At 34.5% G+C, this 18,229-nt stretch overlaps 1 protein-coding gene across 1 annotated transcript in view; it reads left to right on the top strand.

The window, feature by feature from the left end:
- Window positions 1-16,053, top strand: part of LOC124356708 — a 47,288-nt gene extending 31,235 nt beyond the window's left edge. The window contains exons 12-13 of the mRNA XM_046807883.1: window positions 3,127-3,288; window positions 8,026-16,053. Coding sequence (XP_046663839.1) covers window positions 3,127-3,288; window positions 8,026-10,953 — 3,090 coding nt within the window. The 3' untranslated portion in view covers window positions 10,954-16,053. The remainder of the gene's footprint in view (window positions 1-3,126; window positions 3,289-8,025) is intronic.
- Window positions 16,054-18,229: the final 2,176 nt, after the last annotated feature.

The following is an 18,229-nucleotide window of genomic DNA, read 5'->3' as shown; positions in this document are numbered from 1 at the left end:
GCAATACTTGCCTGGTATACCAACTGCATGAAGTCCAGACTGGTGAAATGAATCCAAGCAATACTTGCCTGGTATACCAATTGTATGAAGTCCGGACTGGTGAAATGAATCCAAGCAATACTTGCCTGGTATACCAATTGTATGAAGTCCGGACTGGTGAGAATGAATCCAAGCAACACCTGCCTGGTATAACGACTGCATGAAGTCCGGACTGGTGAGAATTAATCCAAGCAATACTTGTCTGGTATACCAATTGTATGAAGTCTGGACTGATGAGAATGAATCCAAGCAATACTTGCCTGGTATACCAATTGTATGAAGTCCGGACTGGTGAGAATGAATCCAAGCAATGCTTGCCTGGTATACCAACTGCATGAAGTCCGGACTGGTGAAATGAATCCAAGCAATACTTGCCTGGTATACCAATTGTATGAAGTCCGGACTGGTGAAACGAATCCAAGCAATACTTGCCTGGTATACCAATTGTATGAAGTCCGGACTGGTGAGAATGAATCCAAGCAATGCTTGCCTGGTATATCAACTGCATGAAGTCCAGACTGGTGAAATGAATCCAAGCAATACTTGCCTGGTATACCAATTGCATGAAGTCCAGACCGGTGAGAATGAATCCAAGCAATACTTGCCTGGTATACCAACTGCATGAAGTCCAGACCGGTGAGAATGAATCCAAGCAATACTTGCCTGGTATACCAACTGCATGAAGTCCAGACCGGTGAGAATGAATCCAAGCAATACCTGCCTGGTATACCAACTGCATGAAGTCCAGACTGTTAGAATGAATCCAAGCAAAGTCACAGCAAGATGTTTCACAGCGCCAGTGACAGTGAAATGTTGTTCATTATTCCGTGTGCCAAATGGGCAGAAACCTGAGGAAGAAGTTAGATTACAATCCTCAAAACTTAGTGTTCTATTTTTGTTACATTTAACAATGGCAAATGTCTGAAATCCTGTTAATCTTTCAAATTATCCATCATTAAAAACAAAATTTAAACAAACAACTGCATATTTATTTTACATTTTAACTTGTTACAGCATCATATCTAACCAAAATATTGGTGCTCCACAGATACCAAAGTAACGTCAGTGTTGTAAGATCTAACATTATCAAAATAGACAGAGACAATAACGTAAAGACTAATTCATTTTTCTAGTAGCTGGGAACACTAAAATACTTAATGAGTATATAATTCTTCCATTGTAAAGTATTATTAACAATTTTTTTGTTTGGAATAAATATTTTTACTTTTTACACAACTTTGTGAAACTGATTCCAATAACTTAAAGAGGTCTGTGATGAACCAAAAGTTTCAGTACAATGAGATAAATAGAACTGTCATCAGATACTGAGGTGTTATTCCAGTATTATAACCAAAGTTGTGGTACAACAAATATTATCTATGTCATATTGAAATTTGAGGTATAACTGTTAAAGGTTTTGTACTTTAAGTTTGTGCAGTTTTGGGAACATAGAGTTTGTGAGTTTTATTACAAATCCTTTTTATATCGGCCTTGTTCTTTATTTAATTGTGCTTTTTCATGATTTGGTTAGAAATTAATGGAAGAATTGATAAAAGTAGTCTATAGCAGTTATTACAAACTTATTTCCTATAATCAAGAATCAAGAATTTTATTGTCATACTTTACATTGAATAGGCAAAGTCAACTTATTTTTTCTAATTTACACAGTTTTAGTGTATTTTAACATTGAAAAATCAAAGATCAAAAATCTGTAGGTCTCACAATCAGCACTATAACCAATAACTATTAAGAATAGTTAAATTAGGTCAATTACTTTGATTATTTATAAATATTCAGTTTAATATTATTATTATTATTAAATATGTACAGTTTGAACAAATATAATTTAAAATATACTTTAATACATACTAAATAAAACTGTATAAATCAATAAATTAATGGGTTTTTCTAAAACTACTTAGTCGCAACAGTTAAAAGCTAAAAGTGCACATTAAAATTGCAATTAAAAAATGTAGTTGTACTATAAAATGGGTTTTGAATAATCCAATTTTATATATATATTAAAAAAACAAATACAGTTTAGTTTGAAAACCGTACCAGTTTTAGCCAGTCTGTGAGGGTTTAACTCCACTTCTAGTATTATACTGGTGAATATCTTTTCTAGTTAGAAATTTCTGTAAATTTGTTTTGGTGTACAATAGTACCTGAAAAACATACAAATTTACAACTGTGGGGATTTTGAGTTTAATGAAAAGTGGATTACAGTGAGCAAGTGAACCCACTCCTGCAGTGTTACGGACTGCCTTTCTCTGCAACAAAAGAATATCATTTACATGTGGAGAATGGCTCCAAGCTAGTATACCACACAGTATATGTGATTGAAACATACCGAAATATGACATTCTTAAATATTCCAAGCTTACAAAGTTTTTCAATTTCCATAGTAGTACTCTTGATATTTTGTTACAAACTGTTTCAATATGCAGGGACCATTATACCTTAGAATCTATTTGAAATCCCAGAAGCCTGACAGATTCCATGTTAACATCTTGCTTAAGGCTTGGAGTTAAGTATTGTATTTTTTCAGGATTAGAAAATAATTTGTTAGAAGAACAACAGCAAAGAGCCCTCACTTCTGCTTCTTTAGTGATATATTTTAAGTAATTAAGATTGTTGTGATGGGCCATTAAAGTGGTGTCATTAGCATAAATAATGAAATTTTTAGGCAAATCATTTATATATACTGAGGAATAGAAGGGCCTTAGAACAGAGTCTTGAGGCACACCTGTCTCAACGCGTTTTTATAGAGAAACATTTATTTTTTACTTAAATAAATTGACTCCTATTAAATGATAAGACTGAATTATTTTTACAGAAGTATCCTCAATACCGTAGAACTTTAGTTTATTTAATAGAATATTAAATGGAACACAATAAAAAGCCTTACTAAGATCACATACAAATACAGAAACTGACTCTTTTCTTTCAAAAGCGTTCAAAGATAAATCAATTAAATTAAGTACTGTAGAGGTAGTAGATTTACCCTCCCGAAAACAGTGTTGACATTTAGAAAGTAAGTTTTGTGACTCAAGTAAAATAACTACTTAAGCTGATTGTACGTTGTAGGACATCAATAAATGGTTGGATGACACTCCCAAGTTCTCCGAGTTCTCATCAGCCAGTAACTCGCCCTCTCAACTCCCTTTGGTAGAAGACTGTGATGGAGTTGCAGCTCGTATCGAAAATGAGTACCGAGCTCGGCTCAAAATGCGATCAAAAGATAAAGTGGTGAGTTCAATCATTAATGCTTCAGAGAGATGTGTTTAATATGTTTATTGATTGTCCTAGATTTAAGAGGACATCTCACTTACATTTATAAATACGAGAACCCACCTCTTAATTATTTGGGTAAAATGTATAAAACAAATTTATATTTTACATGTTGGTTAAGAAGAGTTTAATCCTTACTAATTCTCTTTTTGTTTTTGGATACTGTTTATTTACTGTCCCCTTTATAATGAGTATTCATTTATTAATTCATTAATCTAGAGAAGAGAAGATGGGTAATACAAGTTTGTTGATTCTAGAGAATTAGGTTCTCCGTGTGAGACCTGGATATGGATGTTTTGTAATACTCTTGACATAATCAGATATTTCATCTGCTCTCTTATTTCTTTACTTGCACTCGTTTGGTAAATTACCTCTTCCCGCTAAGATTAATCAACAGAAGGGCATACAAGTGGCAGTTAGTAGTAATGAGATTATATTATGCTTATTGAGAATCCAGAGATTGCTCGTATATGGGGAACACTCAATTCAATCAATCAGTCCGCTGCTGAGATTATTTTGGCCTCTCTTACGTACTTTACTTGTGTAACTTGGAGACACCGAACCAAAATCTACAGCACTGTCAATGAATAACATTGTGAGGCTGGAAACAATGATGGACGTACGTGCACAGTATAAGGCGACAAATTTAGAGACTGAAATATATTACACAAGTTCAAATCCTAAAAGATCTTGAAAGACATGAGAGAGTCTTGAATCCTCGCCAGAGGCTTCTCAGGGTATAAGTACTGTAGTTGGGCAGGCATAATTACGGTCATACAGCACCTGTCCTGCTTAAATCTCCCTCCAAACAGAGGAAGGTAAAGTGAGTGTTAAGGGTTAGGGAAAGATCCAGCATTTGTCCATTATGTCAACTGGGATACTCTTGCGGCCACTGAAGACGAGAGCCTAGAACAGAGGAAGGTAAAGTGAGTGTTAAGGGTTAGGGAAAGATCCAGCATTTGTCCATTATGTCAACTGGGATACCCTTGCGGCCACTGAAGACGAGAGCCTAGAACACAGGAAGGTTTTTTAAAGTGATATATCCGCAAATAATATTTCCTTAGTGAATGGAGATATCTGCCACATGTTTTGAAACTGACAAAGAGTTTGATGATTATATCCACTAAAACTCATAAACTTAATTTTGTAGTTAAGTGATTTCTGCTGTAATAAGTAGTGGCCAAGTGGCTGTGTAAAGTACAATAAAAACAGCACTGTAATGTCAATCAACTGTTGTACACAAATATAGCGGCAGGCACACAGTGATGCTCAAACAGAAATTAAAAATACTAACTGTAAGCTAATAATAATTTACAAAACAATGATTATTAGTATAGTTAGGATATTTATATACGGTGATAAAAAATACATATTCTCTAATTCAATATATTCTCTAATTTGAATCTTTCTTGAAGATTCAGTGGATTTGAGAATCAGCTTCAAAGCTTCTTAGTATCAACAAACTCTATTTCCATAGTGTGTGTTTGATAAATATATCCACAAAGCTTTCATAAAACTTTTAAAAATTGTTTTATGTGTAAGTAATAATAATTTACTTTAATTATAATTCAAGTTAGGAAAAATGACAACAAAATGTTTTACCCCAACTAAAAATAAAATACAGATACTAGTTTTCTGTTACTGCTGGTTTTAAACCACTTCAAATATTTACCTTTATACTTATATTATTTAAAATTGTATTATTTCATCATGTTCTATACTGTAGTCTGGAACACGTTACTAAAGTTGATGAATAGTGATAGGACAAGGACTCTTCTGCTCTATGAATCATTAGTTGTGTTATAAACAAAGCCTAAGCTTTGTTCTGTACTTTTGTTTTCTTAAATCCACATTGATGTTTATTTTAACGTTATTATATTTTAAAAATTTGTTCTAACACATACTTTTCTAGTATCATCCTATTGTTGATAAATAGCTATATGAAAGTAGTTTTTAAATAATTATTGTTAATCCTTCCCCTTGTATACAGGTCTAACTGCTAAAAAGTTTCCGAAAAACAGGAATCACCCCCCAAATTCTTGGGCCTTACTTTGGACAGTTCCCTAAATTTGAATAAACATTCAGATAAGATTGTATCAAAAATTAATTCTGGTTTATATGATCTACGTAGAATGTCAAAATTATGTACAGATCAAACACTAAAGTCTATAAATATTTGCACATTTTACATTCGGTATTTCTTTATATGGATCTAGATCGGCAAAAAATTTAGATTCAATTTTAATTATTCAGAAGAAAGCAATCCGTATTATTCTAAAATTGCAATGGGATGAATCAGTTAAAACACATTACCCTCGATTGGGGATAATGACAGTTTATAGTGCATACAGGGTCTGTATAATAAGTAACCGGACTGAGCCTGCCCCGCTCCGTCAAAGCGTCTGCTAACCGGTGTCTGGTGCTGTAGTGGTGTTGGGGGGTCTAGTGAAAGGGAACCTGGCTGCAGCAGTTGCCTCCAAGCGCTTGGAGAGTTAGTATCGAGCGAGAGCGGAGTGCATGTTCAGTTACCCCGTCGGAGTGAAAACGGAGAGTACGATCGAGCAACGTTTTAGCATTAAATTTTGTGTCAAACTCTAGAAAACGGCCACGGAAACTCTTCAAATGATTCAAGAGGCTTACGGTGAGGATGCTCTGTCCAGAACTCAGGTGTTTCAGTGGCACAAAAATTTCCGGGAGGGCCGCGATGACGTCCATGACAAACAGCGCGTCGGTCCTCCATCAACGAGTCACACGGACACAAATGTGCAAAAAGTGCGTGATGTGTTGAACAGTGATCGTTGTCTGAGCATTCGGGCTATCGCAGATGAGGTCGGAATTGATAAGATGACCATTCAAAACATTATTAAGAACGATCTGGGCATGAGGAAGATCTGCGCGATGCTGGTACCCAAACACCTGACTGATGAGCAAAATAAGCGTTGTGTTGCTGTCTTTTCGGAAATCCTTGATCGACTGCAAACCGAACCAGAGTTTTTCAACCACGTTATTACAGGAGACGAGACGTGGGTTTTTTAATACGATCCTGAGACGAAGCGGCAGAGTTCGGAGTGGCACACACCGGCGTCACCACGACCGAAAAAAGCGTGCATGAGCAAATCGAAGGTGAAGTCGATGCTCATTGCTTTCTTTGACGTGAAAGGCATTGTTCACAAAGAGTTTGTGCCACCCGGTCAAACTGTAAACGGCCAGTACTACAGAGAGGTGCTCCGTCGACTAACCGTCCAGAGATTGCCGATACGTGGATTCGTCATCACGACAATGCACGGTCGCACACCTGCCTGCTCGTCACCGAACAGTTGGCAAAACAGTCGAGGGCAACGTTGCCACAGCCTCCTTACAGCCCGGATATGGCACCACCGGACTTCTTTCTGTTCCCCAAGATGAAGAGACACCTTAAGGGGACGCGGTTCGGGACTCTGGAAAACGTTCAACGTGCTACGACAAGGGCTCTAGACAACATCGAGGTTGCCGACTTCCAGGGAGCGTTCAGGGATTGGAAAATACGGTATCAGCGTGTTATCGACTCCAGTGGGGACTACTTTGAAGATTTCTAAAGAAAAATTGTACATATTTTGCCAATACAAAAATTTCCTGAAGTCAGTCCGGTTACTTATTATACAGACCCTGTATATCAATAGCACTATCATGTCAGTCAAAAACCATGTAAATGACATTAGTACCTGTGGTTACATTCACAACTATATACCCTAAATAGAAATAATGTGGTTGTAGATTGTCATAATTTACCTATTGTAAAAAGCCAAAATATATGGGTGCAAAATTCTTTAATATACTTGCAAATTATTTAAAATTAATGGAAAAGACTAACATTTTTTAAATTAAATTGCAAAATTACATAACATAACTACCATTATATCCTTCCTTCTCTGATTTTTTTGAAATTCATAATGGATAAAGATTGTATGTATTTATGTTACCATTTATTTTATACTTATCTAAATTATTCATAATTAATATTGTTTATTTTTTATCAATTTTTATGGATTTGCTGTGGGCTAAACAAACGTCCACTTATGTATTTAAATATATCTATTGTGTTTATATTCTTGACACCATTCAAGTACACCATATGTAAACTTGGAATAAAGATAATTCTGATTGTGGTATCTTACACTGTCTCAGACTTGACTCCTGGAATCTGGAGTCATGTTTGTCTAAAGAGATCAAAGAAAGTTGGCAACAAAGAAGCTCAAAACTAATCTTCACATTGTTTCAACATCAGAGACACTTATAAATAGGTGAAGTGAGTCTCATTGTCTCATCAGGTCCACAATTGAGTTCACTACGAAGTTCTGACACGATTTCTAAGTACGGTGGAGCAACCGAGTCAAATTGTACCTCAATTGTGCACCATTACACACTCATACAAGAAAATTTTCAACAAAATTACTAATTCATAAGCTGCTCTACATCAACAATTGTAAAGAGCCAGTATTTCAGTCTGTGTATAAATATACCAAATGTTATTGAGGAGGACACAGTGAAAGGTAATGAGTTATAGAGCTTGGGAGCTGTGAATGTATACAAACTTTTGTAAACTTCTAATTTAGGAAAAGGCATAATTACTTAGTTTAACATGTGTAACCTAATTGTGTAGTCATATTCTATAATATTGTTTATTGTTAAAAAATAACAATTTTGTTATTTTTCCAGGATTTTACAAGAAGAAGATTTTTTAAAGATCATGGGTCAATAAAAAGAAGGAGAGAAATACAGAGAACTATTGATAGACTTCAGCCAGGAAAAAGTAAAGGCAACCTGCTGTCTAATTTGGGAGCCATAAAAAACGAAGAATCTGCTAATACTGGTGGACTAGTTGGAACAAAACTAAAAGACCAAAAGGTTGAAAAGAGTGACAAGTGTGACGAAACTGCGCCAAAGCTGAGTTTAGGTACCGTTTTAAATAGCGATGTGATTGGTTTTGGGCAGCATAGTTTTGAACATTCAGACTCTGATGTAATGAAAAAAGACTCTGATTCTCAAGAGGATTCTAATGATGAAAAGCCTTTGTTAGTGGAAGAAGATGAGAAGAATTCTCCAGAAAATGAAGAGAAACCTCAGGAAGAGGATATAGTTTCAACAAAAAAGTTAAAAGAAGATTCATCTCCGTTGGCTAATTCATTTGAGAAGAAAACCACTCCTACCAGCAATGTTTCTTCTAAATTAGAAAAGTCATCTACTCCAAACTTAAGTGCCTGGTTTAAAGCATTTGGTTTACCAAAGTCTCAGCCAACTACAAAGAAGAAAACTGAACCAGCTGAAGAAAACAAAGATAAACTTGAACCCTCAAAAATGATTGCCAAAGACAATGATGAAATTATTTCTGTGGACGATGAGAAAGAAAAGAAGGTAGGTATAGTTCCTCCTCTGGTTTCACCCGCTAGGAGACAACGAAAAGCGAGTACAGGAAGTAGTGTTTCTGAAAGATCCTCTTTCAGTCAAGATCCTACAGATCCTTTAATAGACGGCTCTTCACCAAGACCTAGTCTTGATGAACCCTACCTTTCACCTCAGGCTGATCCAAGTAAAACCCCTTACCATCATTCACCTGTAAATGGAACAATAAGAGTCGGATTCTACCAGGATACATCATTTCCGAGAGGAAGTTCGGATAAAAGTAGTAGTCCACGAGAACCTCCTACACCAAACTGTAGCCCAAGAGAACCCCCTAGTTGTTCACCAAGAGATATTCCGAGTTGCAGTCCAAGAGAACCTATGGCTAGTCCTAAATCTGATTACCCACCTCTATACAGTGCGGCTTCACTACCTTATCAATCACCGTCTGTTAACAGTTATGATGCACCTTTATCTCCTTATCCGGCTCACATGTCATACTATGACACCAGTAAATCTTTGACTGATCAGTATAGATCTTCTCAACCTGTAACTGAAAAGTCCATTTCATCGACTTATCCTGTGAAGAAGAGGATTTACAGTGAAGTTGAATCGACTGCAAGATCGAGTCCCGAAATGAATACTGCGTACAGAGGTGGATCTTTCACTCCTACAAGAAATGCAATTGAGAATGACAGGAGCTTTACACCTACGCCAGGACGAATACCGACTCAACCGAACTCGAGGCATACTTATGCACCAGAGGCGTTAGCGTTGGGTTTACACGGTATCAGTCAACATCTAATAGATCATTATACAGAAGAAAGGTTACTGTCTTCTTCATATTTTGGAGGAGAAGGCATTTATGGAAAAAATACACCATCTACCACTACTATTCCACATCCGATGTTTCCACCACCTAGTGGTGTGATGACTTCTGCCGGATATTCTAGGGATGACTACTCAAGAACTAATTTCTCAGAAACGAGACCAGTAAAAGTCAGTGAAAGTTCAGTATCTTACTCAAACACGTTGGCTCCCACAACTCAGACCCCTGTGATAAACTATTCTGGACGAAATTCAGAAATGATGTCTCCCAACAATCCGAGGTCATCCTCACCCTTAAATTATTCTAATAACCCCAGTAGCAATTCACTTTCAATTAAAACCAGTTCACAATCAAATGTGAATTACATGAATAGAACGACTCCTCAGGGTCCAACTAAAGCGAATGAATCTCCTTTAGATTTTGCCAAGGCTTCGCAAAATGATAAAGCTAAAGGAAAAGATAACACAGTATTATCTTATCCTGGCAACCGACAAATCGGTGAAGTGTTACCGCCCAAGGTAAGTTCACCTTATAGTAGGACAATTTCTGAGTTGTCAGCTCCGAGCATAAACTTCAACCATTCACAAGACTTAGTCAGTGGAAAGCTGAGTGTACCTCCTTCACCACTAAGTTACCCTACACAACAAGACATACTTGCCGGAAAAGTGAACTATAGCCATCCGATGTCAGATTTGGCCAGGTTTAACTATCAACACGGTGTTCACGGTGTCGGCTTTAACCATCCCATGTCTGATCTCATTCAGGCCAAAGCTTCCTCTGGGAGTTATTCCAACAGACCTGTGGACCTGATGACTGCCGGATACAATAGGCCCATTGCGGATTTGCTGCCGACCAGAGAAGTCGCGTATCAGTCGGTATCAAGATCAAATGTTATCAGCAAGCCGTCTGATCCTGTCCCGGCCAAGCCGCTTGTGGCGAAGAAATCGAGTAAAAAACGAAAAAGTAGTGATACACTCTCTGGAATGTCAACAGGATTCCAGCAATATTTAGGGCAGTCATCGTCAGAAGCAATAGCTTTGAAAACATCTAGTGTTGTACCAGGAAGTGCCTTTAATTTTGGCCCTGCGCCACTCAAAGACAGTTACACTTCGTACCTGGAAGATATGCGTACCTCAGGTTATTTTGCCCCTCACCCCGACACAAGTGCGAGCACAAAAAGTTCCTCACCAGGACCCCACCCACCCGCCTCACCTTTCCAATATTTAAGCCATCCCTCTTCACGACCATTGTCTTACCCGCACCCCTTCATGGATGCTTCTTACCAACAGTTTATTCAGAAACATCCTGAAGAGCTACTGAGGCCTATGGTACTACATCAAGGGCTTCTACCACCCACCGGCTACCCTCCTGGCTACCTTGGAATGCATGATGCAATCAACCGGTCATCCTGGTTATGAAGTTTTTTTAATTTATTTCATGTGTTATTCAAACTTGTGATGATATCCTCACAAGTTGGTAAAAACTACTTAAATTTATATCAACATGCCGTTTTGGACAAATACCACCTCTGCATGTTAGGTTCAAAGTACTATTGATGCAGTAAAATCTTTAGTTAATGTGATGTAAGCTTGCAGATTTCTCCTTACCTTTCCAAAATGTACCCAAAAAGCTAATAAAATTTCATATCACAAAATTTCAGGTCATTCGATATCACAGATTTATACAAAACATTTTCACTAAACAAGTTTTAAATTGGTTACTATTTTATTAATATTTCTTATATACACGAATATTATATGCCTTTGTAATTGCAGCCAGTATTGTTTGCAAGTTATATCGAACTACAGCTTTAAAATTACAAGTAGACTGATTATTTCAGGTTTTATTGTGTCTACCTTTTGTATAGTGTTACTGTTTACTCTTAGTTTCTCTTGTATAAGTAACAATTGCTGTGAACCTTTTAGATGTTAATACATATTATGTACGGGTTTTACTGCTAAAAAATTGTGTTTTTTTTTTAAGAAAAACTTAAAAACACCAAATACTTTTTGTTCTACAATTGGGTTTAGTAGATTTGACATACAGTATTAAATGAAATATTCTTCGTTGGCAATTTTTCCTTCTTCAAATCAAATAAATTAGATTTTGTAATAATTAATACTTTTATCAGAATAAAAATTTAACTTTCAAAAGTAATTTTTGTGAAATATTAGTTTAAGGTGCATATGATATAAAAAGGACCATTATCAGTTTTATAGTGTTTATTACAGGCATGAAATTGGTTCAATACCAGGCCAAAAAAATTAAATTCTTAACAAGAAATTGTTACCTGGATTACTTTAGCTCATAATTTTGTTCCAACAGCTTACATATAAAATTCTGTTAAATATCAAGACAGGATTTAGCTATGTACAACAATCTTGCAAAATATGTATCATTTGCTCAAAATTAAAATACTAGAATAAAATACTTATAATAATGTTTACAATAAATACATAAACAAAAAATATATACAATTAAAACATGCAAAAATTTAGAATTATAAAAATCTAAATTATAAAACTTAAGTTATTGCTTTATGCAATATAAAAATAGTAAAGTCTTGAGTATCTATGTAATTGATTGGTATAGTTAATTGTGTGGATAATGTGCAAAATTGCCAAATAGGTGCAAAGTATCTGATAGTGGAAATGGTGACTGGACTTAATTCAGTTAATATTATAATGGAAGGAAGAGCATAAATTATTTAAATTAACATATAATGCATACATACTGTGTAGTAATATAAAATTGTGCTTGAATAAAATAAACTATGTTATGTACATTGCATCACTTACAGGACGTTTTATTTTTTAGAAAAAAATTGGTTGACTGCTTTTGTCTCTCTGTTATGAAACATTTCCTATTTATCTGCAATTGAAGATTTTTTTAAATATTAACAATATTTTATCAAGTGATTCATCGTCCTTAATCTTCAGCAATGAATACATCCATCAGTGTGCCCCAGTTCTGTTTCCACTTGTTCATGGTTCAATACTTTAGTTTCTTTTTGTTTGGACACTTCCTCTTTATCTGTGATTGAAATTTATTTAATCAACAAGATTTTGTCGCAAAGTGATGCATAGTCCTTGGTCATCAACATTGAATACGTCCATCAGTGTGCCCCAGTTCTGAGTTTACTTATTCACGGTTCAATACTTTAGTTTCTTTTTGTTTGGACACTTCCTCTTTATCTGTGATTGAAATTTATTTAATCAACAAGATTTTGTCGCAAAGTGATGCATAGTCCTTGGTCATCAACATTGAATACGTCCATCAGTGTGCCCCAGTTCTGAGTTTACTTATTCACGGTTCAATACTTTAGTTTCTTTTTGTTTGGACACTTCCTCTTTATCTGTGATTGAAATTTATTTAATCAACAAGATTTTGTCGCAAAGTGATGCATAGTCCTTGGTCATCAACATTGAATACGTCCATCAGTGTGCCCCAGTTTCTGAGTTTACTTATTCACGGTTCAATACTTTAGTTTCTTTTTTGTTTGGACACTTCCTCTTTATCTGTGATTGAAATTTATTTAATCAACAAGATTTTGTCGCAAAGTGATGCATAGTCCTTGGTCATCAACATTGAATACGTCCATCAGTGTGCCCCAGTTCTGAGTTTACTTATTCACGGTTCAATACTTTAGTTTCTTTTTGTTTGGACACTTCCTCTTTATCTGTGATTGAAATTTATTTAATCAACAAGATTTTGTCGCAAAGTGATGCATAGTCCTTGGTCATCAACATTGAATACGTCCATCAGTGTGCCCCAGTTCTGAGTTTACTTATTCACGGTTCAATACTTTAGTTTCTTTTTGTTTGGACACTTCCTCTTTATCTGTGATTGAAATTTATTTAATCAACAAGATTTTGTCGCAAAGTGATGCATAGTCCTTGGTCATCAACATTGAATACGTCCATCAGTGTGCCCCAGTTCTGAGTTTACTTATTCACGGTTCAATACTTTAGTTTCTTTTTGTTTGGACACTTCCTCTTTATCTGTGATTGAAATTTATTTAATCAACAAGATTTTGTCGCAAAGTGATGCATAGTCCTTGGTCATCAACATTGAATACGTCCATCAGTGTGCCCCAGTTCTGAGTTTACTTATTCACGGTTCAATACTTTAGTTTCTTTTTGTTTGGACACTTCCTCTTTATCTGTGATTGAAATTTATTTAATCAACAAGATTTTGTCGCAAAGTGATGCATAGTCCTTGGTCATCAACATTGAATACGTCCATCAGTGTGCCCCAGTTCTGAGTTTACTTATTCACGGTTCAATTACTTAGTTTCTTTTTCTTTCTTTTTTTTTTGAACACTTGTGATTTTACTCTTTACCTGTGATTGAAGTCTATTTAATTAACAATATTTTGTTATAAAGTAATGAATCGTCCTTGGTCTTAAAATAATTGAATACATCCATCAGTGTGCACTAGTCCTGTGTTGACTTGTTCATGATCACTCGCTTTTACACCTGATTTTCCACTCCCTCCACTGCACTGTTGTTCATGTCTTACGGCATATGTAGTCATTTGCTGTGCAGTATTGCAGTTTATTATCCTATTATTTTTTCATACCTTTTATTCAAAATCTTGCTAATCCAAAAATCTGAACACTTTCATGAGGAAATAACATTTTAAAATAATGATTGTACAAAGAGTTAAAATAAAAGTTAAAGCTTTTTAACTTCAATAACACATGAAGCAAAATAAACAAATCTTTGTTTAAGATGGATTATTTGCTAATAATTCAACACATAATAAGTTATGAATGATTTCTCTTGAATAGCAATGAAAAGAGAAACACAAATCAGGTTATTTTGAAAATTTGAAACCGGTTCTTACCATAAGTTCGGTTTAGAGGAGTAAATTTGGCTGTAGCACTTAGGAAGTCCTTTTTTGTCTTTAATATTACTCATTCATTACAATTTATGATTGTATCACAATTATTAACCCTGTAAATTCTGAGTTTTCAACTGTCACCCGATATTGCTGGGTTTATTAACCGCACACAGAGCTGCTTCACAGTCAGCATACAGTTGCGTGTTTCTTATCCATCAATTTCAGCAACATCTTCATTTACCAAACTGCTGCTAGAATCTCCTGGTTCATCACATCAGATCGTAGTCAATAAATTGAGTACACATCCTGATCACCATCATTCTCAGAAAAGTTGCACACTGCTGAATGCCCAACTCACAACAAATCTAAAATTGATAAAGCGTCCTTGTCATTATTACAAATAATTCTTTCCATACTAACTAAACCACAAGCAAAATAAAAAAACACTACAGTACTAACTTCAAATACTTCATTGGAAAACAATAGTAAACAATAATTTGTTATTTCTAACGTCCAGATAAAACTTCACCATATGCTTTTGTGATAGTTTCTTAGTTGACTGTCAGAGTGTAGTAGCAATTAAACAGCATTGCTGTGGATTTGTATTAGTTCAAATATAAACTACTAGAGACCAATGTGTATCATCTTATAGCTGCCACGCGTCTTGTAGCGAAACAGCTGTTAGACACATGATGACATGGCCGTGGCAGGTTGAACACAAAGTGGGATTGCCCGTGTTAACACAGGCATGGTATTTACTGCATCAAGATGGTCTAACTAAGAAAAAAAATTACCTATTGAAGTCTTATATTTCATTAGCACCTTAGAGTTTAGATTTATTTTCTAAGCTAGGCAAGAATTTTCTCTTTATTTATCCATATTCTGTATTAATAAATTTAAGTTTTTTTATGTTCAATTGAAATATATTTTAAACAGCTTTTATCATGTATGCCAAATCTAATTTCTTACAAGAAATGTGCAATAATTAATTATTAGTAGAGTTATATGGTGTTACACAAATTCACTCTTTAAAAAAATGTGAAACTCCCGTGTTTAATCTGTCCACAACACGTGTTTGGAATCATAAATATCAGGGTCTAACAGTGTACATTTGTATCAGTGTGTATGTGTGTACGTATGTATGTATGTATTTAGTTTATAAATACATAGCTTTAATAGTTAAGTAATAATGAGTGATGGTGGTGTGCAGTTTCGTGTATTTATTGTAAATATTACCTTGCTCTCTAAGTATCAGCACTTGTAAATATTTCTTATAGTTCTCTGCACACCGCCATTCATTATCCGTATGTTACATTAGGTCTTACAATACCTGGTTGAACTTCTTTGTTTTCTGGCCGAGCGTAAGGCATCACAATGCTTTTATTTTACCAAAGAGACACAACACTGTTCACAGGACCAACTATTAACCTGTAAATATTAGATTATAAAAATAAATAAAATTTTGTACATTATAAGTAAAAGTATACTTAATTTTTGTTTTGTATATGATAAAGTTTCATATTTTAAAAGTATAAATTCGATCTACCCAGTGTACAGGTGTTTTATATAGTTAGCGATAGTTAAATCATAGACACTTTGTTTGTAGTTCTGCATTTTATTTTTGTTATTAACCGAGAAGTTGATATCGATTTTTAATAAATATTATTTGTTTATATTGTTAAGTTAATTTTGTATGTTGTTTCTGTTTAAATACGTAGATACACAGCTAGATATAAAATGTTTCAACAAGTTTTATTGTTGAATTAAATTTTTAAAGATAAGCATTATATTTGTATCCGTTTGGTTACTTTGTGGCTATTTATTGTGAAAAAAAAACATAAATTCTTTTAAAGAAACAAACCTATTTCCTTTAATTTTGAGTTTATTCAGAATTTGTATTGTTGTTGTGTTAAAATTTGTTCTCTTGAGCAATTAAAATTATTCTTGAAATATTTTACATTATTTTTTTGCCAAAAAACAGTATTATGCTATAATTTCTTGTTTGTTGTGATAAATCCTAAATATAAAATGTTTCATATTTTAGGATAAAATTTCATTCAACAACATATTTATTGTTCAAACAATTACTAATAAACAGAAACAAAAAACCGTTTAATCAAATACACTTTAACAATTAGAACATAAACTCAATTTTATTTGAGAATGAAAACTGAAACAATTATACAACTGCAGCAGTCCTGTGTATTATACAACTGCAGCAGTCCTGTGTATTATACAACTGCAGCAGTCCTGTGTATTATACAACTGCAGCAGTCCTGTGTATTATACAACTGCAGCAGTCCTGTGTATTATACAACTGCAGCAGTCCTGTGTATTATACAACTGCAGCAGTCCTGTGTATTATAAAACTGCAGCAGTCCTGTGTATTATACAACTGCAGCATTCCTGTGTATTATACAACTGCAGCAGTCCTGTGTATTATACAACTGCAGCAGTCCTGTGTATTATACAACTGCAGCAGTCCTGTGTATTATGCAACTGCTGCAGTCCTGTGTATTATACAACTGCAGCAGTCCTGTGTATTATACAACTGCAGCAGTCCTGTGTATTATACAACTGCAGCAGTCCTGTGTATTATACAACTGCAGCATTCCTGTGTATTATACAACTGCAGCAGTCCTGTGTATTATACAACTGCAGCAGTCCTGTGTATTATACAACTGCAGCAGTCCTGTGTATTCAAGTATTATCAATGTTTTGTTTTGGGAATATTTTTGGGTTGATTCAAATTCTTTTGTGCTAAACTTGGGGAAACTACAAACTCAAGTTTTTGAAATAGTAAACACCTGATAATGACACATCACTCGACAGAAAATAAACAATGGTTGTTGCACACTATTCATTTTCTATATATTGAAGATCTAAATTTATATTGGACACAGTAATACTCATAATTCCTATTTAAAAAAGGGTCAATTCCAAAATGTCTAATTCTAAGTTTTATTGAATTCTTTTTCTGGTATAGCAAAGATAGGTGAAATCTATTTGTATTTAAAATTTCCTTAAAACTTCAGATTATGGATTGAAGTGCAGTCAATCAATTATTCTGAAACACATCAAACAGAAGAACCAAATGTCTACAGTCCCACATACCACCGAAACACTAAAGTACTGTGTTATTTGAAATAATTCAAACTGTCAATACCTCACTGTAAAAATTAAGTTTGTTAAATACAATTTACAAAGATTTTAATGGACTGTTTTTGAAGTCATAAATGGCTTGGTAATCCAGCTTTATACTTTACTAAAAAATCTGCATTACAAAAAGTATTTGTAGCCTACTAAATCAACAGTCATAGGTTTATCCCAAACATTTCAATGTTACATAACATGAATGCATAATTTTTAAGACTATAGAAAGGAGGAAGTTAAAAAATGCAACCAATTTTTTTAAATAAATTAAATAAAATTTTAGAGTTTTAAATCTTTGTTATTTTATAGACTGCCTGGATATCTTTAAACATAAACTAAATTGTTTTAATTTCATCCTTTGTTTTTAAAATATGTCTTAGTACCAATTTAAATTGTTTAAAAATCCCTATCAAAGAACAATAATTTAGTTTTTTTGTAATAGTACTTTAGTCATATCATGATTCAAATTAATTACTATGATTCTTGCTTAATCAACTTGCACTATTAACATTCCTTCCAAGATTTGCATCCATTAGACAAATTAAGCAGCCCTCCAGGGCAGCAGCTTTGAGGGCTGGTGAAAAAGGAAAATTTTGCTTAACTTACTGTCCTTTCAGCGAGCGAAAACTGTTAGATAAAACGGATTTACCATGGAAGAATTTCTGTTTTTGTTGTGTGGAGCGGAAGGAATGTTGG

The sequence above is a fragment of the Homalodisca vitripennis genome, chromosome 1 (genome assembly GCF_021130785.1).
Source record: "Homalodisca vitripennis isolate AUS2020 chromosome 1, UT_GWSS_2.1, whole genome shotgun sequence".
Lineage (NCBI taxonomy): Eukaryota > Metazoa > Arthropoda > Insecta > Hemiptera > Cicadellidae > Homalodisca > Homalodisca vitripennis.
This window is presented reverse-complemented; position numbering and strand designations above follow the sequence as displayed.